At 40.2% G+C, this 27,540-nt stretch overlaps 1 protein-coding gene across 5 annotated transcripts in view; it reads left to right on the top strand.

The window, feature by feature from the left end:
* The window catches only part of LOC127387591 (cohesin subunit SA-2-like), a 66,390-nt gene that overhangs the window by 25,274 nt on the left and 13,576 nt on the right, over positions 1-27,540 (top strand). For 4 of the 5 annotated variants that reach the window (XM_051626171.1, XM_051626436.1, XM_051626264.1 and 1 more), the window contains 13 exons: positions 3,506-3,604; positions 5,648-5,727; positions 15,747-15,854; positions 17,818-17,923; positions 18,611-18,728; positions 19,644-19,747; positions 20,189-20,281; positions 20,376-20,465; positions 21,484-21,687; positions 23,132-23,208; positions 24,139-24,226; positions 24,820-24,897; positions 26,768-26,860. In XM_051626171.1, the coding sequence (XP_051482131.1) occupies positions 3,506-3,604; positions 5,648-5,727; positions 15,747-15,854; positions 17,818-17,923; positions 18,611-18,728; positions 19,644-19,747; positions 20,189-20,281; positions 20,376-20,465; positions 21,484-21,687; positions 23,132-23,208; positions 24,139-24,226; positions 24,820-24,897; positions 26,768-26,860 (1,338 nt within the window). The remainder of the gene's footprint in view (positions 1-3,505; positions 3,605-5,647; positions 5,728-15,746; positions 15,855-17,817; positions 17,924-18,610; positions 18,729-19,643; positions 19,748-20,188; positions 20,282-20,375; positions 20,466-21,483; positions 21,688-23,131; positions 23,209-24,138; positions 24,227-24,819; positions 24,898-26,767; positions 26,861-27,540) is intronic. The other variant, XM_051626353.1, reaches the window with a different exon arrangement.

The following is a 27,540-nucleotide window of genomic DNA, read 5'->3' as shown; positions in this document are numbered from 1 at the left end:
AAATATGGGCCCACTTCAGAAGGAAACTGGAGACTTGGCCACGCAGAACACTGAGAAGGCTGAGGTACTCAGTGACTACTTTGTCTCAGTCTTCACCAGCAAAGGCTCTGGTCACACCATCCAAGTTAGAGAAGGCAAAGGCATGGACTGTGAAAAGGAAGATCTCCCCACTGTAGGAGAAGAGCAGGTTCATGACCATCTAAAGGTCCTGAAGGTGCACAAGTCCATGGGACCTGATGGGATTAATCCACGGCTCCTGAGGGAACTGGCTGATGTAGCTGCAAAGCTTTGAAAAGTCTTGGCAGTCTGGTGAAATTCCCACTGACTGGAAAAGGGGAAACATAACCCCCATTTTCAAGAAGGGAAAAAGGAAGACCCAGGGAACTGCAGAGCAGTCCATCTCACTTCTGTGCCCAGAAGAGATCGTGGAGCAGATCCTCCTGAAGGCTCTGCTAAGACACGTGGAAAGCAAAGGTGTGATTTGTGACACCCAACATGGCTTCATCAAGGGTAAATCCTGCCTGACTAATTGGTGGCCTTCTACAGTGGGGTCATGGTATTGGTGGACAAAGGAGGAGCAACAAAAGTCATCTACCTGGACCTGTGCAAAGCCTTTGACATTGTCCAGCATGACATCCTGGTATCGAAACTGGAACAGTATGGAACTCATTGGGTAAGGAACTGGATGATGGTCCTACTCCAAGAGTGGTGATCAGTGTCTTGATGTCCAGATGGAGACCTGTGATGACTGGTGTTCCTCAAGGGAACTGGGGGACTGGTGCTGTTTAACATCTTTGTTGGTGACACGGACAGTGGCATTGAGTGCACCCTTAGCAAGTTTGCAATGACACCAAAGTATGTGGTGAGGTTGACAGACTGGAAGGAAGGGATGCCATCCAGGGGGACCTTGACAGGCTAGAGAGGTGGGCTCATGGAAGCTGCATGAAGTTCAACAAGGCCAAGTGCAAAGTCCTGCACCTGGGTCAGGGCAATCCCAAGCATAAATACAGGCTGGGTGGAGAAAGGATCAAAAAAAGTCTGGAGGAGAAGGACTTGGGTGTGATGGTGGATGAGAAGCTCAATATGAGCTGACAGTGTGAACTTACAGCTCAGAAAGCCAACCATGTCCTGGGCTGTATCAAAAGAAGCATGGTCAGCAGGGCCGGGGAGGTGATTCTGCCCCTCTGCTCTGCTCATGTGAGATCCCACCTGGAGTGCTGTGTCCAGTTCTGGAGCCCCCAGCATAAGAAAGGCATGGAGCTCCTGAGGAAGGTCCAGAGGAGGGCCACAAAGATGATCAGAGGGTTGGAGCACCTCTTCTATGAAGACAGACTGAGAGAGTTGGGGCTGTTCAGACTGGAGAAGAGAAGGCTCTGGGGAGACCTCATAGCAGCCTCCCAGTGCCTGAAGGAACTACAGGAAACCTGGGGAGGGGCTTCTTACAAGGGCTGCCCCTTCCCTGGAAGTGTTCAAGGGCAGGTGGATGGGGCTCTGAGCACCTGATGTAGTGAGAGATGTCCCTGCTTATGCAGGGGGGTTGGAACTAGATGATCTTTAAGGTCCATTTCCAATCCAAACCATTCTGTGATTCTGTGATGTAGAGCATTATGACTGAGAGCTTTCAGGTGGGAACTGCATACCTTGGAAAGCAGGTGGTGTAGTTTTATTAAACTTTGCATCTGCAGACCTACTCTTGAATGCCACCTGACTGACAAATGCAAATGACATTACTAGCTGTGTGCCAAGGGCTATATGACCATCCAAGAAACCACCACAGACTTTTTTATTATTTTTTTTTTTCTTTCCCAAGCACGAGAGCAGTCCCTATTCTATACAAATAGAATAGAATTCTAGAGGTCTACAAATATCTGAAGAGGGGAAGTCAAGAATGGGCCAATCTCTTTTCATTGGTGCCCTGTAATAAGATGAGGGGAAATGGCACCAAGTTACAACACAGGAAGTTCCACCTCAACATGAGGAAAACTTCTTTACTGTGAGGGTGATGGGGTGCTGGAATATGCTGCCCAGGGAGGTTGTGGAGTCTCCTTCTCTGGAGACTTTGAAGACTTGTCTGGATGTATTCCTGTGTGATCTTCCCTAGGTGTTCCTGCTGCAGCAGAGGGGTTGGACTTGATGATCTTCAGAGGTCCCTTCCAATCCCTATGGATTCAATGATTCACAAGCAAAGCCCTGAGATAAACACTGAGGGCAGCTGAAGGCAGGATTCAGTACATTAGCTGAGCTGAGTTTGTGCCTGTGGGCAGTGATGGGTGCCAGGTTGTGACTGGGAGTGAGTTCTGTGTAACGGAGCCCTTGTTGCTATAGGAAGCAGCAGCTGTGGGCAAGTCTCCTCAGGCAAAGCCTTTAATTTTAAAGTACAGTATAGAATTATGTTCTGATGGTGTGTCACAGGCAGATCAGAGAGCAGTACGCATTGTTACCTGTTGATAGGTAACAACATATTTCTAGCAAAAAGCTGTCTTAGGGAAAACTGTTGGTCAGAACCTGCAACTGGGCATCATCCTTTGCTTTCCATCTAAGCAGGTAAACAGGCACTTGTAGGAATGGATAGCCTGTGTGTAGGCAGTCTCCTTTCTTAGGTTTCCTTGAATATTGTTACTGCTATTAGCAAGAGGAACTAAGGAAGAAATATGAAGAGACTGGTATGAAGACTGTGGCTTTGCCAAGATCCTTAACACTGTAAGTGTACAGAACACAGTGATGTTTCTATGGTATATCCTCAAAATGACTTTCTTAATGCCGTTTAAAAGTTTGTCATTTGAAAGGTGTAGCAATATGCATGAGGTAATTTAAAAGCTATGTAAGGAAAAGACTTCTTTTTGCGGCATCTAGGAAAGAGCAGTACTAATAGTATTAAAAAAATACCTTGAAGGGTTAAATATGTTTTGCCTATGTTAACTAATTGGGTTAAATTCAAAGCAACCCTTTTCTTCTTGGAATGCTTAAAATGGAGTGTTCTAATGCAAAACAGAATAGGGAGAAGGCATTTAACTCTGTAAGAATCCACAGTGTTAAGCCAGTGCATTTCTAAGGTGTACCTCTTCCTCTGGGAATCTTCCAGAATTTCCTGGAGTCCTTGTCCATGTTTAACAATTGTCCAAGTCAAATGTTGAAAGGAAGTAAGCTGGTCTTGTTAAGTAGGTCATCCACATTCTTGTCTTTGTATCTTTAACAGGTGAATAGCACAATTTCTGCACCTCTTGCATTCTTTTGCTTTTTTTAACTGTAAGGTGAGAGTTTCTTGGGGAGCCTAAACACAAACTTTGATGTCACCTTTAAGTGTGGCTCACTGCAGACTTCCTGTGCGTGAGAGAGGAGAGAGTGCTCACACAGACAAAACAGCACTGATGTCACTAATAAAGAATTAGTGTAGTGTGTTTTAGGCATGCACAAATAACTCTTATTTACATAATATAAATGCCAATAGTGAATAACATCAAAACTACACTTTTTTACTGTGAGCTGATTTCTCTTTGTCTTGTAGCAAGCTGAAGTGCGGTTGAAGTGTCTTCTAGGACTGCAAGGAATTTATAGCAGGAAAGAACTTGTTTCCAGAATGGATCTCTTTACTAGCAGATTTAAGGTAACTAGATTACTGTTTGCTATTTTTTAAGTCTGGGTTGGGTGTATACAGAGTGTCTGATGTTTTGATCATAGCTGATCTCCCCACTGTCTTGACTGACAGGAGCTTAGAGTACTGGAGGAACAGCCTGCTTGACTGACTGGATGAAGGAGTTTTGCAGAGTTGTTTCCCTCTGTTTCTATGGAATTTTCTGTTCCACTTGAACTCATACACAGACTGGTGTTGTGCACTTTAGTTCATGCACAGAGTGGTGTTAAGTATGCACGGTGGTCAGCTATTTCCAGCCTTCATCCAGAATGGCCCAGATTTTTTAAAAATTCTTTTTTACAGAATTTCAGGTACTCTAAAAGTCCCTTTTTTGCTGCTCCTGATAATAGATTAACCTTGTAGATACTGGATTGGCTGACCATGTATCACACGGATGTGGGAATGGCTCTCTGTTGATCCATCATGTCAGTATGAATTGTGAAGAAGGATCTCTTATCTCCTTTCTGAACAAGTCAGGTGATACTCTGTAACTTTCAGAGCTTGTTCTGTGGCCACACTGACCCTGTACGCTGCCTTTATCACATTCCAACATCATGACTAATTTAAGAATTAAGCTCTTTTTTTAATCTTGCCATTGGTAATGATTTTCTCAAATACTCTTACCTCAATGGGGCTGCACCTTTTCAGTATTTGAATAAGAAAGCTCAAGATGCTGTGGTTGACATCTCGGTCCCTCCAAATCAGTACATAATGCTTGCCTGTGGTGGTAATTAATGTTCTTTTTGCAAAGAGCGAGAAATAGATTAATATTGGTATTTTAAGAAAAAAATATTCAGACTGAAACTTGGCTAGCTAAGATTAATCTCTGTTTTAAAGAGTTATGTGGTAGTCCCTTATCTTTCTTCTTTTAGAAGGTTACCTTGAGCTGTGTAACCACCTGCAGGATTGGTATTCAGAGACTGAAGAAATAGCTCCTACATGTTTGTACTGTGATCTCCCTCTGTGTGTAGGATGCTTTATAAACAGATTATTGCAAACTCTATCCCCCAAGCAAGAAAAACCAACCCAAAACCAAACAACGCCTCCCCCTTTAAACAAAAGAAACCGAAACACACAGAAAAAACCCGCACAAAATGCAGGCTGATCTGAAATTTTTCAAAGTTTAAGTCATGCTTCCTTCCTTAACTGATGGGAAGTGTAGTCATGTAACCATCAATCCATTTCCCACAAGCAGGAGTATGGCCTGTTCCCTCTCTTACCCTGAGAGAATCCTGAGTGTTCAAACTCAGGATTCATTGACTTCAGCACTTGGCAGCTGGGTTGTGAGAAAAAAAGGAAGGTGCAAAGTAAAAAGCATCTAGAGACTTAGAAATGACACGTTAAGTGAGAAAGCTGTTAGACCCAAAACAAGCAAACCCAAAGGTTTAACATACCTTAAAGATGTAGGCCACACTGAGGAGCGTGAGTTTTTCGATACACAGGATGGGAAAATTTCCACTGTTTTCTGAGATGTTTGCATGTGTACCAAGTTACAATAGTGTGAATTCTGAAGGTCAGGAATTTTTCTGCTATTCCATGAAGTACCTTTATGACTGAAGTCATAATTGTCTTTACAGCAAGGCACTGTCTTCTGGAGCATCTAGATACATGCACTTTATTGTTGATGGGAGAAACCGATTATATAATGCTTGTAATTTGAGGCTTATCTTCATTTAACATACTGAAGTGCCAGTAGTAATGTCTTAGAAACAAGTTGTCAGTCACTTTTAATTTGTAGGCTGTAGCTGATTTCTTGTGAACACATACGTTACATCTATAAAAAATATCATATTACTGCATGATTAATTCAGTTAAAAAATTAACACGCTGTTAATTTTCAGGGGCTGGGGAACTACGTGGTAGTAATCAAGTTGCCTTATGTCTCTTAGGAAATAGCTGCTGAAATAAAAATGAATCTCTGCTCTACTAGTGTAGATGATCTAGCTGTAGCAAAAATATTTGTTTATTGAGAACAGACCATGTTACAACTTTTTATTGTCATTTTACATCCATTAGGATCGAATTGTGTCCATGCCTCTGGACAAGGACCATGAAGTAGCAGTTCAAGCCATGAAACTCTTGATGCTTATGTCACAGTAAATAATTTTTTTTTTTTTAAATTTACTGTACTGTTTTAATGGCAACAAGATCCCAATACAATCCTAATGAATCTTCCTATAATCAGTTACATGCTGGGAAACAGTTGTTCCTGGGTAGGATATAAGTTACAGTTGAAGTCACTCAAGACATTGCATGTTCTTTCTGTGGGAAATACCAATGTTAAGAAAACCCTTATGCTGAGATTCAATATGAAAACTGCATCTTTATATTTTTATATTTCTCTCTGAAAGGAAGTTCCACATTTTTGTTTTGGCTTTTCTCAAATAGACCATCTGCCGGTCTTGGGGGAAGTCCCCATCAAAGACAGGGTCACCACCCAATCTGCTGTTCCAGGGTTGCCAGGCCTTGGCCAGGAGCTCAGGCAGCTCTGCCATCTTCCCTGTCTCCCCACCTGATGCCTTGAGCTTTTAGGCTGTTGCTAGAACTTGAACTTTCAGATTCTTTACTCCATGGCAGAGAACCTGTGAGCTGTTGAGCCCACAGCAGACTGACTGACTGGCAGTGAGTAAGTGTATGATGTCTTGGTTTTGCTGAGGTGGAAGACTAACAAAACAGTCATTTTACTGGGGAATTACCATAGATTTGGTAGGATAATGCTGGAAGTGTAAGGAAAAACTGGACTAATGTTACAGAAGTATATGAATCCTATTCTGATACATCCTTGAATGGCATTTTTATTTTAGAAATGGCTTTATTTACAAAATATGTGAGGAATAAATTATTATTTTCAAAGCAAAACTAGAAATAAACCCACTACATTTCATTGTTAATACAGTTGAGATGTTAGAACTCAGTAAACGTCTCTTCTGTCTCAGAGGGTAAGTTGAATTCTGCTGATGCAGGTGCTTACTTCAGTGTACAGCATGATGCATTGTCCAGTAGCTTTGTGGGGTTTGCTTTTCTGTTTTAGCTAGAAGTATTGGTTATTGCTAGATAGTTATTTAGGCCTCAATGGGCCAAATAATATGGTGGTGTAGGTATTTACATTGCATTTCAAGTATGTTTGTATATTGAAGTGCTTCTTTATAGTCTAGTTTGTTTCACTTCAGACTCCATTGGTTTGAGTGGCATTTCTCTAGGCCTACTTCTACGTACACATCAGAACAGCACATGACTTTGTGAACACAGTGTGCATTTCTGAAAGGAGTACCATTGTTTGGACCTCACTAGTAGCAGCCAGGATTGAATTGTTCCTCTGTTTATAGGGTCCATTTCTACATCCCTTAGTTCTCCATGGTGTGTATAGCTACTGGAACAAAGCACAATGCTTTGTCTGTATAGCATGGCCCTGTGCTAGGAGGAGCAGCACACCATTGTTGAAGTACAAAGATGCTGTACACCAGTTATGGCTGCTCTTGTTCTGTATCTGAGCCAACAAGTGCTGTATTGGCACTGCAGCTGTTTGTCATCTCTCTGACTTTATTATAAGGGAACATGTTCTCATTAATGCAAGCTGCAGCTATAAAAGTTTGATCAATGTTTCTTTTTCCCTGAAGCAATTTTTTCCTTAAATTTTTCTTAAATATGATTTCCAAAGTAAATTAAATGCCTTCTAAAGTTTTCTGTATTACATTTTCCATTATAAAAATGTAGTTTTCCTATGTAAAATTAATATATTTTGAAATTGGGTTTGATTAGATGGTGTGGAGCCCAACAAATACATGTTCCTCTTTCTTTTTGCCCATCTGTTGCATAGCCATTCTCCTTTCTGTCTCCCCCCCCAGTTGCTCTGAGCTCTGCTGATTTGGCTTATTAATTATTAGAATGGTAAAAGTGGGAACCTGGGGACTCAATAAGCAAATTCAGTGACAGCTTTTCTCTTTGGTAAGAGTAGTACTGACCAGTCTACAAAACCTGTGTGAAGAGAATGCAGGCAATATAGACAGTCTTAATAAGAGCCTGCATTAAGATGCAGGGGAAAAGCTGATGCCTCAGTACCTTACAATAGAGTCAGAAGGGACTTGCTGCTGGTGTTGCAAAAGCAAAGACATTTCAGGGCTATTGTGTCTCAAATAAGTGTGTCCCATAGCTTTAAACTAATATCTGGGTATTGAGCAGTAATGCTGCTTCATACATGCATTAAAGCATGAAATGGGGTTGGGGGCAGCAACTCCCCTGCCTTTATACAAGCTGTCACTTATTATTCTCTAAATGGCCCTTCTACTTGAATGCATTGATGTAATCAAAGTTTTTGCTGCTTTTGTCATGCTCTATTGGCTTCTCTGTGGATGGCTCTTTGTCATCTGCAAATTTGTCAGCTGAATTCTACTTGTCCAACTTGCATTTTTGGTGAGACATGAAAGACCTTTCAGATCAAGCTGCTATTTTTAAAGCTACTGGCAAGAACCTCTATCTCATGAACTTCCTATATTTGATTTGGAATAATGGATTATTTTTAACTAATAATGTAATCTTAACCTTTAGAACACGTCTCTAAGTTTGGAATAAATATTGTGTTGTTTCATGACACGTGTTGGCAAGAAGCAAGGCCAGGAGTAACTTTCTTCCTCCACTCAGTCTGTTGGGTGCTCTGTGACTTTCTTGGGGAAATTTTACTCTACCAGTAACTCTCTTTTACTGGGTTCTATAATTGTCTTTTGGGTCAGTACAGTAGCAAGACCTTGTTGCCAGTTAATTATTTTTGTGATGTTTTATGGTTGCAGTGAAACTGTGCTCCATGTATGTTAGTAACAGCTTTGACTGCTTAACAATCACTGTGCTCCAGGTCTGCAAATATACATTGAATACTCTGCATACTACAGGCCCACAAAAATGCTATGCTACCTTTATATTCTCTCTCTTGTTAGCTAGAGAGGCAGTGAAAACACTGGTATTTTCAATTCACTTAGATGTATTGGAGTATTAAAAAAAAAATAATCCAGTGCTGATTAAAAACCCTCTTGGTATGCATATGCCTGTTGTTTTCAAATCCATGTTGGTATTTTCATCTTGTCTATCTCTGTGAGCTCAGATTTTTTTCTCCTTGTTTGTTGCATGTTGTCTTAATTGAATGCCAAGGTCTTTGGGCAAGTAGATTTCTATTTTTATGCAGCATGATGCAATCCCACAACTGAAATGAGCCTATGAGGTTTAGCATAATAGAAATTATTAATGCTACTGCATTATGCATAATTGTTAGCATTAATCTTGCAAAGGATCTGAGAGGGAATAGAACCAGGAAGGAAATAAAGAGGGAGAAAACACGAGTGACATTGAGAGACGGAGGAATCTTACTGAAAACATTGCCCTTTAAGAGGCAAGTTAGTGTGCCTACCACTAGACAATTCTGTTAATTTTTGTGTGCCTAACTGCCTAAAAGAGCAGAGGGATTTTGGACAAGAGCAGCAAAATTAATTAGAAGAACTGTAGTAGATGAAAGAGGAAAGGTTACATGTGGTGCAGGTAGGGGCACAAATCTACAAATAGCCTGAATATGTAAATAGCAAAGGGGAAAATTACTCTGTATTACATTAGTTAAATGTAACTAGAAATTAAGCTGAGTTTTAAACACAAAGCTCTGAAGTTTGAAATGTGGAAGAGCTGCCTTAGTGAGAACTGTAAGTATATTGCACTCATCATGGACCTCACATGCTTAGAAGCTTAGAAGCTATTTCATGGAGCTTGTAAAAATATTAATTCTTACCACAGTTCTTTGGCAGTGGTCAGTAGAGTTAATCCAAGCTAAAAATCAAGAAACTGAGGCTTTCAAGTCTCCAGTTTCCTGCTTAGCACAGGAAGCCCAAGTCAATTGGGGATACATCACTGTTGTGCCTAAAAATCTTAGCCTTAGCCTTCCTTATGCTTGTCAACTAGATTGGGAAGGATGTTTTAGTTTGGAGAGGAAGGGGCTACACTGTTGGAGAAACCTGAAAACTGGATTTGGCAAAGGATGCCATGTCAAATAATATGTGTTACTAGGTAGGCATAGATGTCTCATGACAAATAATGCAGTGTCAGCAGAGAGTTGAACTTTCTGATTCTGTAGTGTTATTTCATAGCTAAGCCATGGACTTTGGAGGAGAAATTGACATTTGTTAGGCAAATACACTGCATCTGGCAAGGTTATTCAGACAAGCTATTGTGCAGAAGAACAGTTAGGTTTATTGAAGGCTTAAATACTATTACAAAAAGTGTTTTCTTGTGATTGTAAAAAATAACCTGAAGAGCGAGACATGCTTTGCATACAAATAAGGAAATTATCCACCTTTGTCTTGTTTTAGTGGCTTTTAGGTAAAATAAAGAAATGTTATGTTGAAGTTGATAGAAGAAGTATCATAAAATACTCAAGCAAATTAAGCTGCAGTTCTGGTTTCTTGCATCAGTAACTTGCTTGTAGGAGGTTAGGTACTATCAAAAGGGAATGGCATGGAGCTGCTCACAGCTCCTCTGTGATTCCTTCAGGTCCACCACACCTATTCAGGTGGAATTATGATAATGCTTTGCCTATTCCAAACAAAAGAAAAGTGAAAGGCCAAAAATGTAGCAAAGGCATGTGCTTTCTCCTCTTGTCTCTTCCATCCTTTCAGGTTTGTGCTTTCTTGGAAGTTTTCTGCCGTTATGCATCTCTATTCAAGAACCTTGAGATCTATTCTGAATTCTTAACCAAACAGCATCTGTCTAATGTGCATTTTCCTGTGTTCTGTTACATACAGTGTAAGCATAAAATCCTAGTGTATTGCAACATGATAATCCTATTTTAAAGTGGGTGGGAAAAGGCTCTTGTCATATTGGAGAGGCACTGATCATCAAAGTGTAGTCTTGAAATACCTGCAATGACAGCAGAGTAGAGGGAGGGAGATAAGAGAACAAATTAGCTGAATTTTCTGCTTAAAAATTTTATCTTAGACATTAGAATAGTTTTAACATATATTTTTGGTTGTTAGTGCTTAGTGCATGAACAATGCTTTTACAATGTATTTGCAGATTTGTCTGTTTAATGCTATACTTTGGATTACCAATGTCCCCATAGCATGAGTCAGATTTTTCTCTGCATAGCCACTGAAAGCAGGAAGAATAAGGTGACAAAACTTGGAGAAATGCATGAGTTGTATTTTTATTTTGCTGTCAGAATTTTGATAGGTGTCTTTGGTATAAGCAATAGCACAGACCAGGAGAAGCAACTCCAGCAGTCGTGTCTCTTGTCTACAGTAAAATGGAACAAAAAGCAAGGAATGAAATCTTTCAACTGGTGCCACATGCAGAACAAAATGGGTCTGTGATCTCCCGCTAGAATATCCCAACTTCTGCGTGGCATGTGCACACTGAAGTGCAGAGAAAATGATATGTCATGACATTGGTATGTGGAAGGCCATGCCTGTTTATTTTTAGGCACCTAAACACTGGCAGGCGCTTCTGGCTTAACCTTTACATGTTGCTTGGCATTCTGAGGGCTGTAAATTTGCAGCAGTATTATTGCTGTATTTGAAGTTTTAAAGTATTCTTTGAATGTTTGATGATTGGCTTATGTCCATAAAGAGTTAAGGCACTAATTTATTCTGGTAGTATTAATCACAGTGGTAGCTGATGTAATCAAGTGCTGCTACTTCCAGGGGCAAGTAAAATTCCTAAGCTCTCATTTGAGTTGGAGTTACAAGCGTAAACCTCCCTGTATTACAGAGAGTAATGGTTGAGCAGTATGTGAAAATAGTACTAGTTTATACAGGTATTGTCTCCCATTCAGGAAAGGAATAAAAAAGAGATCAGATGCTCAAGTAATGCCATAAGTGTCTGTCACCTCTGCTGCAAAGAAAATGGGTGGTTTTCCCGTCTTTTGCTTCTTTTCTATTACGGATTGCTTCATACGTGGCTGGATTGATGGCATTTGACCTACTCTTGTTTTGAGGAGGAAGAAAATAGCACTGCTGTAGATAAGTGTAACTGGGGCATGTTCCTAGCCTCTTTGGAGACAAAGTTAAACAGAAGGAGGTTGGGCTTTCAAATCACAGAATGGCTGAAGCTAGAAAGGACCTCTGGAGGTCATTTGGTCCATATCCCCTGCTCAAACAGGGCCACCTAGACAACATCTAGATGGCTTTTGAATATCTCCAGTGATGGAGATTCCACAACCTCTCTGGGCAGCCTGTGACAGGGTTCTGTCACCCTTATAGTAAAAAACATGTTTTCTGATGTTTGGAAGGAACCCCTGTGTTTCAGTTCATGCCCATTGCTTCTGGTCATGTCGTTGGGTGGAGCTTGGCTCCATCTTCTTTGCACTCTCTCTTCAGGTACCTATACACATTGTGAAGTTCCCCTCTAGAGCCTTCTTTTCTGCAGGCTGAACAGTCCCAGCTCCCTCAGCCTTCCCTCACAGGAGGGATACTACAGTCCTTTAATAATAATTGTGGCCCTTCATTGAGCTCTCTCTAGTGTGTCCATATCTCTCAAGAGTCCAGCAGAGATCCCAGCACTCCAGATGTGGCCTCACCAGTGCTAAGTAGAGGGTAAGGATCACCTACCTTGACCTGTTGGCAACACTTCTCCTAATTCAGCCTAAGACACCATTAGCTTTCTTTGCTGCAAGGTCACATTGCTGGCTCATGTTCAACTTGGTGTCCACTGGGAGCCCCAAGGTCTTTCCAAAGAAAAGGACATTTCTGAGGAAGGGCAGTTTAATTTGTACTGGAAAGGTAAAGTCTTTAATTTCTACCCAAAGAGGTGGCAGGCATGTTGCTGAGCACTTTGAGCTATCTAAACAATTTAGGCAAGGATATTTTTTTAAATAAAGACCCACATGTGTTGCATACACCATTTCCATAACTGTGCTAAGAAGAGAAAACCTGAAATATAAAAAAATAAATATAAAAAAATGTACATTTGACTGGCATGTTTATACAGGAAATTCCATTTAAAAGCATAAGAAAAAAGTTGCTCACTGTGAGGGTGATTCAATACTGGAAAAAGTTGCCAGAGAAGTTGTGAAATGTCTGACTTTGTAGACGTTAAAAACTTTATTGGACACAACCCTCAGCAACCTGTTTCTAGCCTGTCTTCCTCTGAGCACGGGTTTGAGCTAGATGATCTCCAGATGTGCTGTTCATCCTCAGCTGTTCTGTGATTCTTTCTTGGCCCACTCTAGACCACAGTATGTTTGTACAGAAACTTCTTTTTCAAGCTGTCCACAGTTTTCTAAATATATATATCTAGAGAAAGTGACAAGGGCATCTTCATAGAAACTAGTGCTTTAAAATAACTAAATAATAGATTGACATTAAAAAGAATGAAATAAACCTTGTCAGACTGCCAGCTTGTTTCAGTAAATTCTCCATAGCCTTTCAGTGTAAAAACTTGCTGTATCATGTATTCCTACTCCTGTAATTGCAATTTGTTGTCAGTCTTTTTTTTTTGTTCTCACCTGTTAAACTTGTAGAAGTTTATTAAATTTGATAATTTGTTCATGGCTTCACAGGACACACCAGTGCTTATTCATATACTCTAATGCACCACATTGCCTCTTTCAATTTCTTACTGTTAGCCTCAATAAACACATTATTTTACTCTTATTTCTCCAGTTCTGGGGCTGGCTGAGTAAGATTCATATAAATATTTTCCTTTATGCTGATTTCACTATATATATATATATATATATATATACATATATATACACTCAGAGTACTTTCTATATGTTCTGTTGCTGCAAATATATAATCAAGTGAATTGTATGTTAAAAGAGGCCACCAAAACCTGCCTGAGTTATGAAGGCAGTTTTTCTTCTTGGTTGAGGGCAAGCATTAGCTTGTGTGATTGACCTTTTTACTGTTCCAGTGACCATTGTAAGCAACAATGGGAAGACTATGAAAAATTCAAGTAATATTGGAGTAAATACACTGTAAAGCTAAAATTCATGGAGCACCAGCTTCTATAAATGAGAGTCTATTGGCAATGGACACTCCAGTGATAGTTTGACATAACGCATGTTCACTTTTTTTCAGACAGGCTGGAGGATACTTTGGGACTTTGTGACTTGTGAGGATGCTAGAGCACATGATGGTTTTGGGGACACATGGACAAGCACAGGAAGGGTTGCTAATTTTTGTAGGACATCACTCTCAGCACATGAAGAGCATGAGTCATTGGCTTTAAAGATTATATCAGACCGCAGCTGTAGATGGTTTTAAACTGTTACTACCTGAGGATTGAGTGCAGTGATAACCAAGCATAAATACAGGCTGAGTGGAGGATGTATTGAGAGCAGTCTGGAGGAGAATGACTTGGGGATGTTCACTGATGAGAAGCTCAACCTGAGCCACCAATGTGCGCTTGCAGCCCAGAAGGCCAACCGATGCAGCCCAGGGCATGGTTGGCCTTCTGGGCCGCATCAAAAGAAGAGTGGCCAGCAGGGCCAGGGAGGTGCCTCTCCCCCTCTACTCAGCTCTTATGAGACCCCACCTGGAGTACTGTGTCCAGTTTTGGAGCCCCCAACACAGGAGGGACATGGAGCTGTTGGATCAAGTCCAGAGGAGGGCCACAAAGGTGATCTCAGGGCTGGAGCGCCTCTCCTACAAAGACAGGCTGAGAGAGTTGGAGCTGTTCAGCCTGGAGAAGAGAAGGCTCAGGAAGACCTAACAGCAGCCTTTCAGTATCTGAAGGGGCTAGAAGAAAGCTGGAGAGGGATGTTTTACCAGAGCTTATAGTGAGAGGACAAGGGGAATAGTTTCAAGAGGGTAGATTCAGAGTACATATTATTTAGAAATTCTTTATTGTGAGGGTGGTGAAACACTGGAACAGGTTGCCCAGGGAAGTTGTGGAAACTCCCTCCCTGGAATTGTTCAAGGCCAGGTTGGATAGGGCTCTGAGCAATCTGATCTAGTGGAAGGTGCCCCTGCCCATGCAGGGGGATTGGAACAAGATGATCTTTAATGTCCCTTCTAACCCAAACCAATCTGTGATTCTATGACAAAAACCCTTTCCCCAGGCTTTTTCCAGTGATGTCCAGTGATAGAACAAGGGGCAATGGATGCAAACTGGAGCATAGGAGGTTCCATGTGAATATCAGGAAGAACTTCTTTACTGTGATAGTGACAGAGCTCTGGGACAGGCTGCCCAGAGAGGTTGTGGAGTCTCCTTTGCTGGAGACATTCAAACCCACCTGGACACATTCCTGTGTGATGTGCTCTGGGTGATCCTGCTCTGGCAGGGGGGTTGGACTGGGTGATCTTTCAAGGTCCCTTCCAACCCCTAAGATTCTGTGATTCTGTGTGATTCACTTGGCTCTAATAAGTGTAAGGACCTCATATGTTACTTCCTCATTCTCTGAAGTAGTTTAGTCCAATGACATGGCTATGGCAGTAAGAAGTGGGCATTTTGAACCTGTAATTCTTGCTTTGGGCTTTACTCCTTTGGTGTCTCTTTGGTGGGTCAATCAACCTTGATACTTGAGTATCATTTTTGTAAGTGGTTACTATTAATACTGTTTACTAGTTGGCAGATGGTATTCTCGGGATTTGTAGGTGAACAAAGAAAAATGGTGACTTTGAGCATGTTTGCACAGAAAGGTTACAGTCATAAGCATGCTGTCAAGAATGTGTTTTGATTTCTTTTTGTATGTTCTGTATAAGCCTACTGTGATAGAACATAGGTTTCAAAATACTGTAATAAACAATTTAAAAATAATTCTGCAGAATTAAGGCTTATTCTTGTTTATTATCTTCTGTGGTGAACATCTAAGCATAGAGGCAAGATTTTCCTTTTTTGTAACCATTACTTGTTCTACTATTACCACTAATTTGCCTTAATTACACTTTAAGTTAATGTTCATGTCCATGCAGTGGGCCTGATTCATCATGGCTTGCACAGACCTCTGTTTCTCTACACAGTGAATACAAGAATGCTGACAGTTTTGTTTGGCATAAATTTTAGATACATCCTACAAAAATGTAGCTGTGTTAACAAGTTGCATGTCTATGAAGAACCAGGTCTAGTAATGGCTGGACATAGCATTCATAATATTCTTTGCAGATTAACCTGAACTATAACTTCCGTTGTTATTTTTATCTAGGAACTGTGAGGATGTGTTATCAACTGAAGACTGTGAAACCTTATACCAGTTTGTTTATACCACTCACCGTCCGCTGGCAGTAGCAGCTGGGGAATTCCTGTATAAAAGGTATCTCTGCCTGCATGCCCACTTCTTGCCTATTCTCATTTGTTTCAGAATGAAAGTGGATTTATTTAAGAGGGACATTAAGCATTCATGTTTTTCTGCTCTGAAAGCGTGTGCCACAAGGGTAGTGGATGTGCTTTCTCCTCCTGAATCAGAAGAGAAACACTGTGTGGGGGTAATAATTTGTCCTCCTGCACAGCTTTGGCATGAGAAAAGTTGCAAGACTAACCTAGAGAATATGAAACAACTGACTGATCCACAGACGCCAGGCTATGTGGAGCATACTTCCTTTCTTTCTACTTTCTTTTCCTGTTGCTTTGCTTCTTACAAGCCAATTCATCACCTGGCATCTGCTGGATTTCCATGGCTTTGGTGATTAATCACAAAAATGGCCTCCTCTTCTCCCTTTGGAAGTTGCCTTACATGCTGTAAAGGCTTTGAATAATGAGAGATGCAGCAGATTAAAAAACCCTCCCAATTTTCTGTCAGGTTAATGAAGTACAGGGTTTATCTTCCCCAGGAGTAACTCTTATAAATGGACCTCTTAAAACAATGGTTGCATGAAGTGAATGGAGTTGGCATGCTAGAAAGAGAAGAAATAAATATTCTGTCTCTACGGCTGAGAGAAATAATTTTGGTTTACAAAGAGGAATAAAGCTAAAAATATTTTGGCAAGAGTTTTGTGGGGAACAAAATCAGAAATAATCATAATAATTTGTGTTTCCACACATGTAGAATCTCCTGCTAGTTGTCTCTTCCTGTCTAGCTGAATTGCTGACATTCTGGAGTTTGTGGAGCCAAATCCAACAGAAAGACGAATGAAGATAAATTTCTGTTTTGATGAGTCTTTTGTCACATCTGCTAGTCTTAGTCTTTTGTGTTGGCTCTAATATAATAAATGTTGGTTATATCATAGATCAGATGTTTTTCCTCTAAGAACACTGCTGCCTTTTTCCATTGAAGTGATTACCCTGATAACTACTTCTTTTACCCAGCTTCCCAGTGCAGCTATGAACATTTTGACCCTGTAAACCTCATTGTTATTTTTGTTTGCCCAATTCTTCTCTCCGGCAGTTCTGCCAGTATAGGAACGTTCATTCTAGTGTGATAGAGATGTTAGCAACACTCTCCTTTTCCTAGTCGTACTGCTGAAAGTTTTAGTATAGATGCTGATGCTTTCCCTTCCCACTCCCCCTCTTGGATTGCATGAAATCTTCTCAAGGTCTGCTTTTTTTAACTTAAGTTTCTTACTTAGCTGGAATAAATTACAGCAACAGAAACGCTTCCTTGAAAGTAAAAGTTTTACTGATGTTGAGTAGTGTGATGCTGCCCTGAGTCTGAGTTGTTTGGGCCTTACATTAATCTGTGGGGATGTCCTTCCTGTTAATTATTTTGGGATTAGCACTTCTCATGAGCAGTACAGCCACACTCATTCTGGATAAAGAAGGAAATAGAAGGTGAAGTGTCATACTGTGCTTCATACTTCAGACAGAAGAGGAAGAACAGTTTTCCCACTGTGTTTGTGAAGTTGAGTAAATTGCCTCTTATAAACACAAGATACTGTGCTTTCTCCAAGAAGCTTCAGTTCCAAGATGTACCATGATGTAAATAATGGTTGGGTAGTAATGTTTCTACTTTGTTGCGGTTTAAATTCAGCCTAGAACAAATCTCTTTTCAAGCGTGAACAAATGCCTACCTTGTTATCTGTTCAATGCTGTGGAATCTGCATCAGTTGTCTAGAAAGCTGGCAGGCTGTCAGAAATAGTCTCTGCATCCATAAGGATAGCAGATTTCTCATAATGGAAAGCAATCTAATCTCTTTTCCTTTCATCTTATAAAGTCTAATGCGGTTTGGAGTAAAGCAGACATTTAAAAGAAATACAGTCCTTCACAGAATTAGTTGCATTGGCAAATGAGTATAAGAAAAATGTGGCAGAACTGGACTGACTTTCTTTTCTGTTGGCAGGCTGCTTAGCCATGAGGGAGATGAAGAAGTTCAGCCCAAAGGAGGGAAGTTTGGGGCGAGTACTGACCAGTTGAAAAGATTAATATGTTTTGTCCTGGAGAGCAAGGTGAGGAGAACAGCCTCTGCAGTAATCTTTTTAGTTCCAGTGTTGCATGTTACACAAAGTATTGGCTTTGTTTTGAAAACTATTTTTCTGGTGACCTCTGAAGTGTTTGGTGTTTGGGAAGTTTTCACTCTTCAGGATGAGTTTTTGTTCAAGAAATTTTTGTTCTACTGTATTAAAACTAATTTACAACTATGCTAATGGAGAGAATCAGTGATGAAGCAGCTTCTGAAAACAACCTGAAAGACTAATGCCACTGAGTTAGGGTTTTTTGGTAATGTCCATGTCTTTCTGCATGCAGGTAGGGGTTGCTGTACCATGGCTCTGTGCTGTCTTAAGAAATGCATAGTTTTGCTCAGAGTTTTATCAGCTTAATGTTGTACTTCAGTATTTGGCTTTTGCAGTGGTGCATCTGGCCAAAGTGTCTCAGGCACATCAGCCCTGAATCTTTCTGCAAAGCTCTTTTCCTGCTTTTCCAGCTATTTTTTTCCAACTTTCCTACTTTATATCAGATTGGAGACAGGATGTGTAAATGGTGACCAGCCTCAAACTAAGTAAGTTGGAATAGTGTGTGTGAATATATGTGCGAATGACAAAGCTTTGTAATTGGAAAAAGGGAGAGGAACATATGAACTTGAATTTCTTTTAATGATGCATGTGCTTCTATAAGGTTGTGTTTTTAATCCCTAGCTACACAAACATGTTGCATACCTTATAGACAGCTTGTGGGACTGGGCAGGCACATTCCTGAAGGACTGGGAGTGCATGACCTCTCTTCTATTAAAAAATCGTGAAGAAGATGAAGAAGGTGGGTAAGCGAAGAACTTAGTTTTGTCTGAATGAATCTCTTGATACTGTTTTTTGAGCTTTGCCTTTGGCTAGTTTAAGATCATTCCATATTGCAGTACCCTTGGATCCCAAATTGTGGTCCCCAAGGGCTACAAAGCAGATGCAACTCAATGCGCTGCCAATGTGATATTTATATCAACATATCTTTTTTTTGTCCAGTATATTTATTATATATTTGTTCGGTATTTATGTAATGTTAGTTTAGAAACTTTGCAACAGTACTTGCGTAATTAAGCCATAACGCTTATGGAGCATTCACTTTGTTGTCCAAAACTTAAGAATCTAAAAGTATTAACTGTTTGAGCTGCAGTATTATTGGGCTATTGTTCATGCCTGAAAAGAATAGGAGAAATGTGTTGAGTTCATTGAGATTTAACACTCTTAAAGAATTCTACAAAACCCCCTAATTCTCTAAAGGGAACTGAAGTCTTAAAGGTCTTTTCCAACACAAACCATTCTATGACTCTATGAGTAGTTCTTTGTAGTAGAAATGGAAGTGATCATGCGATTAAAATCAAAGCTTGTAGACCCAGTGAGTTAAAGCATTTTGATGTTCAAAGAAGTAGGTTTGTCGTGAACGAGACAGTAATTAGTAGGAGTAGGCCTCATTGAAACTGCCTGTGTTTCTGGGAGCCCAACTGCCCTGAAGAGTTTGGCCATGAGAGGAATAACTGCTTTTGTGTTCAGTAAATGTAGAAAATAATTCTCTTTAAATCATGTAAAGTACTCTTTAGGTGTTTATTTGGGAATACTGCATCTTTCTTTCTGTAGTGTCTTTCTGCAGTTGCTCAGATAAATGGGTAGGCTTTACATGAGCTATTGCATCTTCATTTGTCTTTTGTGTGATGCTGAAAGGAGACTGGTTTGCTTACAGCACTGAGTGATGCCCATGAAAGTGCTCTCATTGAAATTATCCTCGCAACCGTTAGAGAAGCAGCTGAAGGTCATCCTCCAGTGGGCAGAGGTGCAGCCAAAAAAGTCAGTGCATCTTATTCTTATTTATTGTCCTGCAATCACATACTCTTTGCCTTATGTGCTTTGCCAGAAAGCATGTTTCTAGTGGTACGTTTATCTTAGGAAATAAAATGGCTTATTTTTATGAAACGACAATGTCTTTTGACCTCTAGCTCTTATTAGTAGTGGATGTTGAAGGAGATGAGCCTTAGAGGACAGCCATTTGAAACATATTTTTGACAAATGGTGAGTGTTTATCCATGAGATATAGCTGTTCAGTGATTTGCATCTCATTTAAGGTTAACAAAAAACATAGAAAAGCATCTGATTGTCTCCATGGAAAAGTATCTTTATCTTAGCTTGATACACTTTAGACAAAGGCATGTGAGTTAACCTTGGGTTACGTATAAAATTCCACTCAAATCTAAGAGATTTTATAATTGAAACAAAATGCTTTATCTGCAGATTCTGTCAGCAAAAGAGAAGAAAACACAATTGGAAGATTGTACCAAAGTTACTGAACACTTTATTATTGTGCTTCCTCAGCTCTTGGCAAAGGTAACGAACGGCTGCTCTGTGAATGCATGTTAAATATTTCATTAAAATTCCTACAGTGTACTTATATCCTGTGTTTTTTTTTTTTTCTCTGCAGTATTCAACAGATGCACAAAAAGTGGCAAACCTTCTGCAGATTCCTCAGTATTATGATTTAGATGTTTACAGCACAGGACATTTAGAGAAGGTGAATAGGAATTGGGGTAGTTGGTTCATGTGAAATGCACTAAATTTGTGTGACAATCTACAGAGTGTAGTGGGACTTGGAACCAGTAGGCAACATATGAAGTATAAGGAAATGGCCTCATACCTTGAGGAAAGTTGTCTTATTCAGGCTTTACTTTTTCAATTGGGGCTGCCAAAGAAAAGCCTTAGTGCTTGTCAGTTCTGCTATGTTGTGACTGACCCTGGTGGGTGATGATTTGTGGATTCATGTGGTAGGCCCAGCCCTGGGTTTTTCATTTTTGGGTGGAGGGAGGGTGGGTTATACCATGTGTCTAAGCTGGTGTCTCCCAGGAGTTTACTGCAGAATAGGTTTCATTCTCCTTGAGGACTGACTCCCAGCTGCTGGGGAATGATAGTAACTGAAAGATAAGAATGAAGATAATATGTCTGCTGATGGGAGAGGGATGGTCAGAAACTAATAGATGAAATCCTTGAAATAGCTTAATGTATTCTTAAGCAGGGACATTAACAGAGAGGTAATGTTAGGCAAACACTCCTAGGTTAATTTCAGCACAAAACCTTAACTGGTCAGCAGAATGGCAGAAGTTATCTCCTCACTAAGAATGAAGACCCCAGTTGCTGAGAAGAGTTGAAGCATTCTCCATGCTCTGCTGCTAAGGGAGACAACTTCATTATTTGGAGACCCACCTGTCTTTTGGAAGAGCATTTTTTTTTATTCCCTCCCTTTGTCTTTATTTTTTTGTAGTACCAAATGAGTGTTGCTAAAGTAGAACTTAAAGCAGGTGCTTAATTCTTTAGGAAGATCCAGAGACCATAGTAACAAAAAGGAGCTGTAAACCCAGAAAAACATTATATCCTCTAATCCTGCCCCTCTGCTCCTTAGACTGGTATTTATTTCATGTTGATTGTATGATCTGTAGAGATATATGGGCCTAGTGAAATGTATCTAAAGCATAAGTGGGTTTGAGTGCAATTTACATGTAACATGTAACATGTAACACCCCTTTTATCACCTGCAGCATTTGGATGCTTTGCTGAAAGAGGTAAAAGACATTGTGGCCAAACACTGTGACATGTCTGTGCTTGAGGCTTCCTCCAGGACTTACTATATCCTCTGCAGTGAAGAAATTGCCATCTATAACCAAGTGGATTGTGCCCGAACTCAACTGATAGATGAGTTGATAGGACAGTTTAACCTGTTATTAGATGGTTTCTGGCAAAAGGTGAGTGTGACTCATTGTGGAGATAAACAGACTCTTTTCCTTTGAAGGAAGCAGCCGAAAAATTAAGGGGCACATGAAGCTGCTATTTGCCTGCTGTTTCTGCTTGAAGAGGAGCAGAGCTTTCAAAGATGGGTTTACGCCTCTGAAAAGGTTGCCTGTTTACATTTTAATAAAGCAGATGTACTTTGGTAGGAACAGAGTGAGGAAAATCATAAATGAGGTAGTCCATCAGGGCATTTTGTCTTCTGAATATTCTGAACCTAAGCTCTGTAGTTGCTCCATTACTGTGCCGAAGGTACTATGTGCAAGATCAGCTAATGAGTGCAGTGGATCTATAGGTGATGAGACTGTTCCTAAAAAGATATAGTTCTGTACTTCTACATATTTGGCTGTACACAAGATGTTATTTGTGCTGTCATTTTGGCTGTAGAGATGGCATTAGGAAAAAACCAAACAACCCAGCCATCTGTAATGCAGATTGTACAGCTTAGGGTCTTTGAAATAATGGCCTTCCTCTTGAAGGAGGGCTGCACAGTCTCCCTCAAAGTTTTTCATTAGTTCTAAAAAGCAGAAACAGCTGGTGGTGATATGAATAGCTTGCTGGCTGAACTGAACAACAGAACCCTGCAGCTGATCTGATCAACTGTGCCATCATGAACAGGTGTCGTGCCATGGTATGAGAGTTAACACTGGCAGGTTTTTATTGGACACTGGGATATTGTAAACTGTGTCAAGCCAAAAAATCCCCTACCCTCAGAGTGGATTTATTTTGTTGATCTTAAATAGATATCTATGTCAATGGGGTAGAATGTGTACTTATGAGAAACAAGACAAGTGCTAGACCAGGGATTCTTCTACTCCTTCATAGTGTGATCCACAGCTAAATAAAGAGATTTTCTCCCGAAACCCCTCCCTTTTAATTCCTGGTTGTATATACCATCTCTCATAATCACATAGCATACTTGTGTGGAAACTACAGCAATTGCATCCATGGGAAAGTATTTAATATATTTTTAGCTATCTTTTAACGTGATCTGGCAGCTGGAAGCAAGGAGGGTCAGCACCATGTGAACACTTAGCTTTCCAGAGATCCTCAACAACTGTGTGAGGGACCATGAAAGGCCTTGTGAGTCTGAGGGTCAGCACTTCTGTGTTAGCTTAATTGCTAGTTTTTATTTTCTGTTAGCAATACTGTAGTCTAGGGAGGCTGCTATGGGTTTATTAATGACAGGGACATTTTCTTATACAAAATTTCTGTGCAGTCAACACATTATTTTCTTTTTATAGTGGAGGAAGACATGAGTAGCATGGTTAAAGGTGGAAGGGACTGGGGAGGACTGGAGGAGAGTAATTCAAGCTTGTGGGTGGTTGGGAAGAGAACATAGTGGCTGCCTTGCCCCACACTGGCTAATTCCTTTCTCTTTCTGAAACTTTCATAATTTAGGAAGACGGATTTTGTGCAGATGCAGGAGAAATTTCCCGGATGCACTTTGCTTTGAGAAGAGTAGCAGCTTTTCATAAGTGAGATGTTTATTTACACAATTTATTTTCTCAAATACTTAAGTCTTGACCTGACGAGAATTGCTCTTCTTTGTTTGGATCATAAGAGAATGAAAATTATTCCTTTGAGAGATGCTGCAAGGTCTAGTTTCTTCTTAACAGAACTGTACTCTTAGATACAGAATTCTTTTTTTGAGTTGTTACTGAAGTTGGAGCATCAGCCTCATGTGGCTGAAAAGTGTGTGCTATAGAGCTGGGATGTCAGAGTGGACACAGAGATCCTCTCTGTGGTGCCTCCCTTCTAGCTGGATGCTTTTGGACTGTCTTACTGTCAACACTGGTGGTCAGTCTGAAGACACTATAGTGAATCCAGTCTGTTTTCCCAGCAGGTGTAATCTGCTTTGTTTGTTTTAGTTTATTTGATCTTTTGTTAAAAAGCTTGATTCTGCATGGATTGTTCACCATGTGGTTTATCTTGCAAGACAGCAGAGGGCAGAGAAACTGGGCCTTCTTCTCTGTGTGTCTTTTACCTATCTGGTGTGCGAGGGATGCTCAGTTTCTGCAAAGCAAAAAAGAGTTTTGAACACTCAGGAATACTAGAAGCAGTCTTTTCAAGCTGGGTGGGGAAATTGTTCTTTAGATCTTTTGGGGCACTTAGAGAGTGTGGATAGAGTATAGGAAAAGGTACAGAGCTCAATCTCTTGCCTCTCCTCACAACCCTACAGTTTTGTGGTAGGAATGCAGACTGTGAAGCTATGTGTGGACTAAAGGTTGCAGCGTTAGCTAATTAAAAACTTAATTTCATCCCCCCCCCAATAATTAATATTTAGTTGTTTAACATTATTGCTGTACCTCAGATGAAGGCAAAAATAGGATTCATTTAACCTGTCTGATCAGGTGAGATTTCATTTCTTGCTTAGTGTATCGTTACTTTTTCGTCTTCACTTGCAGTGCCCATGATCTCACCAAGTGGAATTTGTATGACAAGACTGTAAAGTTGCTGGTGTTTGAAGTGGAACATGGGAGTTTGCCTGTTCTGGTGAGTTTTTAATATTTAACATTGAAAGAGGATTTTCTTTTTAAAAGCAGAAAAATTAGGAAATATTAAATAATCTTACGTATCGGTGTCCCATGAGGCAAGAAGATACTGTGTCCCATTTCTCAGTCTGAGAAACTGAAGCTGTCTTCAGCCTAACGTTATTGGAATCAGTAAATTCATGTCATAGATTAGTTTGTTTTGGAGATTGTCCAAAACTGATGATCATCTGAGATCTGATTGATCCTTTCTCATGCTCAGTACTTCCCATTGATTGCACAGTCTGTAGGGAAATCCTGAGAATCTTAAGCTGAAGGTAGCCTCTGTGAACACCCTGTGTAGGACATGGTTACTTTCCATTGAACTCAACAAAACATCAGAGCTCTACAGAAACAGCACTTTAGTAATGAAGTTTCTCAGGAGGCAATGTTTGCTTGTGTGTAAACCTGTTAAGTTCATTTTGAGAGCCACTTTACAGTGCAGAAATGGTCACACAAGCAGTATGCAGAATATCAGGCTTGGACACTTTGTTTAGTCCTAAGCTTTTTGCTGTTGAGCCTTTCAAGTAAATAAAGGACATGTCTTTTTATTTGCAGATGATCCTACCAGCTCTCCAGTGCACATATTTTTCTCTCCTGTGGCAGCTAGCTGCAGTTTCAGAAAACTCTCCCAAGGTTGGCCACTCCATGTAATATTGGAACCCAGAATTGTGCTTCTAGAAGTTGCTTTTCTTGACTCAGTTTGCCAGAAGAAAACAAGCTTTCTAAGAAGATAACTTGTGTGTTTTCTTGACAAAACAAATTGAGTTGAGGCATTTTCTCTCTGTCTTGCTCCCTTTTTTAAAAAAAATTTTGATGCTTTTTCAGTCTGCAAGAGAATGAATGAACAATGGTTCACCTCTATTTTTACTGCAGAACATGTGCATTGAATTCCTGGAGCTTGATGTAGATAAGGAACTTGTTCCACTGCCAAACAGTTTGTTGTTTTCTACTTTTAAGCAACAAAGAATATTCAGTGAAGACTCTGGGAAGTCCTGTTGTTTTGATTTTATTTTCTTGTTTTATTTACGTATTTCTAGAAGAAAGTTTGTGGAAAAGTGGTAGTTTTCTCATCAGCTGACTATTTACTTTCTTAATTTGTTTCCATATAGATTTTTTTAAGGCAGGTATTTCAGAAGACAGTCTAATTTAAGACACCAGAGAAGAAAACTTCTATGCTTTGGCTCACGCGTGAATGTGTACCTGTGCAGCTTCTCTTTATGGTGGTTTCTGACTGCTTTGACTGCTGCTGCTTCTGTCATTCTGTCCCCTTCTCCTGGCACTCCTGTATGTGCAGAGTAGGATGCTGACACTGACATTTGTTTTGTGTGAGAAATGCTAGCTGGGAGGTTACCCATTTGGTGACTGATTCTCTCTCTATTCCCGTCCCATTCCTGCATGAATGTCTGCATCTCTTGCTGCTCTTGATATGTTCTGCCTTTCAGTCCAGACACGGTTAGCTGGACTGATAATGAGGCAGCACATTTTTTAATTTGGCCTTTCATATGGGAGCAGATTTTGATTGGAAGCACAATGTTATGGCCCACTCTGCAAGGCCAAATCTGGATGTTGGCAGAGAGAGAAGTTCCAAGAGGAAAAAAGAATGTTTCCTGGACAGCAGCTCTAGGGCTGTTTCTTTCCCCTCATCCCCAAATAGTGTTAAGTCAATGTTTTGCCTCCCCCTCTGCTTCTTTTTAGCATGCCCTGGGTTGAATCCCCTTTCTTATAAAGATACTGTTGCATAGCATGAAATCCAGCCCTCCTGTAAGGGCATTCCTCTTCTATTGACTGCTCAAAGTTCAGTGCAGTGCAACAGCTGGGACTTGGTGAAGGATCAGAAACTCTTTTATGTGGCTGTGGGCAGATGAAATAGCCTCTTGGGATGGATTCATCTTAACAAATAGAGGTGTCTAAGTTTCTGAGTGCCAAACATAGCAGCATAGTTAAACCGTGTTCCTTCTGTAATCAACAGAGGGAGAGAGAAGAGCAACTCCAGAAGTTGAAAATTAGGTGGGATGGACCAGAGTTTTTATGACTCTACTTCCATTTCTAAAGTGGAAACCATTGTCACTGCCTTATAAGGATTAGCTGAAGTGAATAAACAGGAATACATGCTAGTAGAGTTCCCATCCTACATACGGAGAAACAAAGAATTTTTGACTTGCCTAATACCAGTAGTCTCACCAGGTGAGACAGATGCACATCCTACTAGTATTTGTCGCATTTCTGCACCAGAGAGGGGGAGGGGAAGTATAGATTTGTATGGATTGACCTTTCTATCCCAGATATTGTGCCTGAAAACAAGACATGGTTTTAAAGTTGTTCATAGCTAGTAAACTGTTGCTACTGTGATGTGTCAGCTTCTTTCATACTGTCGTCAGCTGTGCTATCTTAAAGGAATAATATCACTGGAAGAAAGATGCAACTCTTGTCTGTTCTATTATTCTCTATTGACTCATTGTCCCTAACATATTTGTCCTGCCACTTTTCCTCAATCTGTTCTTAGGAGACTCTGTTTGCACTAAGAAGAGAGCTGAGACGTTTCAGTCAGATTTGCATGTGCTTCCTCCACCATAAGGAAAAAGATGTAAGAGAAAAGGTTTGTATTTATCACTTAACTGCCATTCATACTCAGTCCTCATTTTAAATACCTGCCTTTCTTTTCATACTAGAATTTTCTTCTACTGTTTTTTGCTAATTTTTGTCTCTTAGCAGAGAAATAACCCTTAAAAAAAGAATCTTCACCTATTTATTTTAAAGAAAAATTAGTTATGTTAGTTATAGTTCTAAAAAAAATAGATATATGTTTGCATGGGTTCATCTGCAAAATCAAGGCCTGAATCTGAATGATTGGATTTGCCAGTTGATAAGCGTTGTGTTTTTTGATGAGACTGGGAAGTGCACTTGGTTGCTACCATTGCTTTATTAATGCCTTGCTATGAGTGTTCGTTTAAAAATAAAATAAAAAAAAAAGGAAGAAATTGTCCAGTGATTCACATGTTAAACGAGATATTCTAGCACAACAGAGCTCTTATTCCTTCCCATGGAAGTTTTAAAATCTTTAGGTGGTATTCATGCGTGATACTTGTATATACTGTATCCTAAGGTACAAGTTCTGGAAGGCTTTAGTTGTGGTCTTTTACCACATATTGGGACAAACAGAATTTTTTAGCTTACAAGGAAGAAGTGGGATAGATGCTAGATATTGTGACTTGTGGTGTTTGATGGAGATGCAAAGTGAAGTTGGTGTGAAAAATAACACGGTCTCAATACTTCTTT

The sequence above is a fragment of the Apus apus genome, chromosome 1, assembly GCF_020740795.1.
Source record: "Apus apus isolate bApuApu2 chromosome 1, bApuApu2.pri.cur, whole genome shotgun sequence".
Classification (NCBI taxonomy): Eukaryota; Metazoa; Chordata; class Aves; order Apodiformes; family Apodidae; genus Apus; species Apus apus.
Note: the sequence above shows the minus strand (reverse complement) of the source record. Positions and strands in the feature narration are given on the sequence as shown.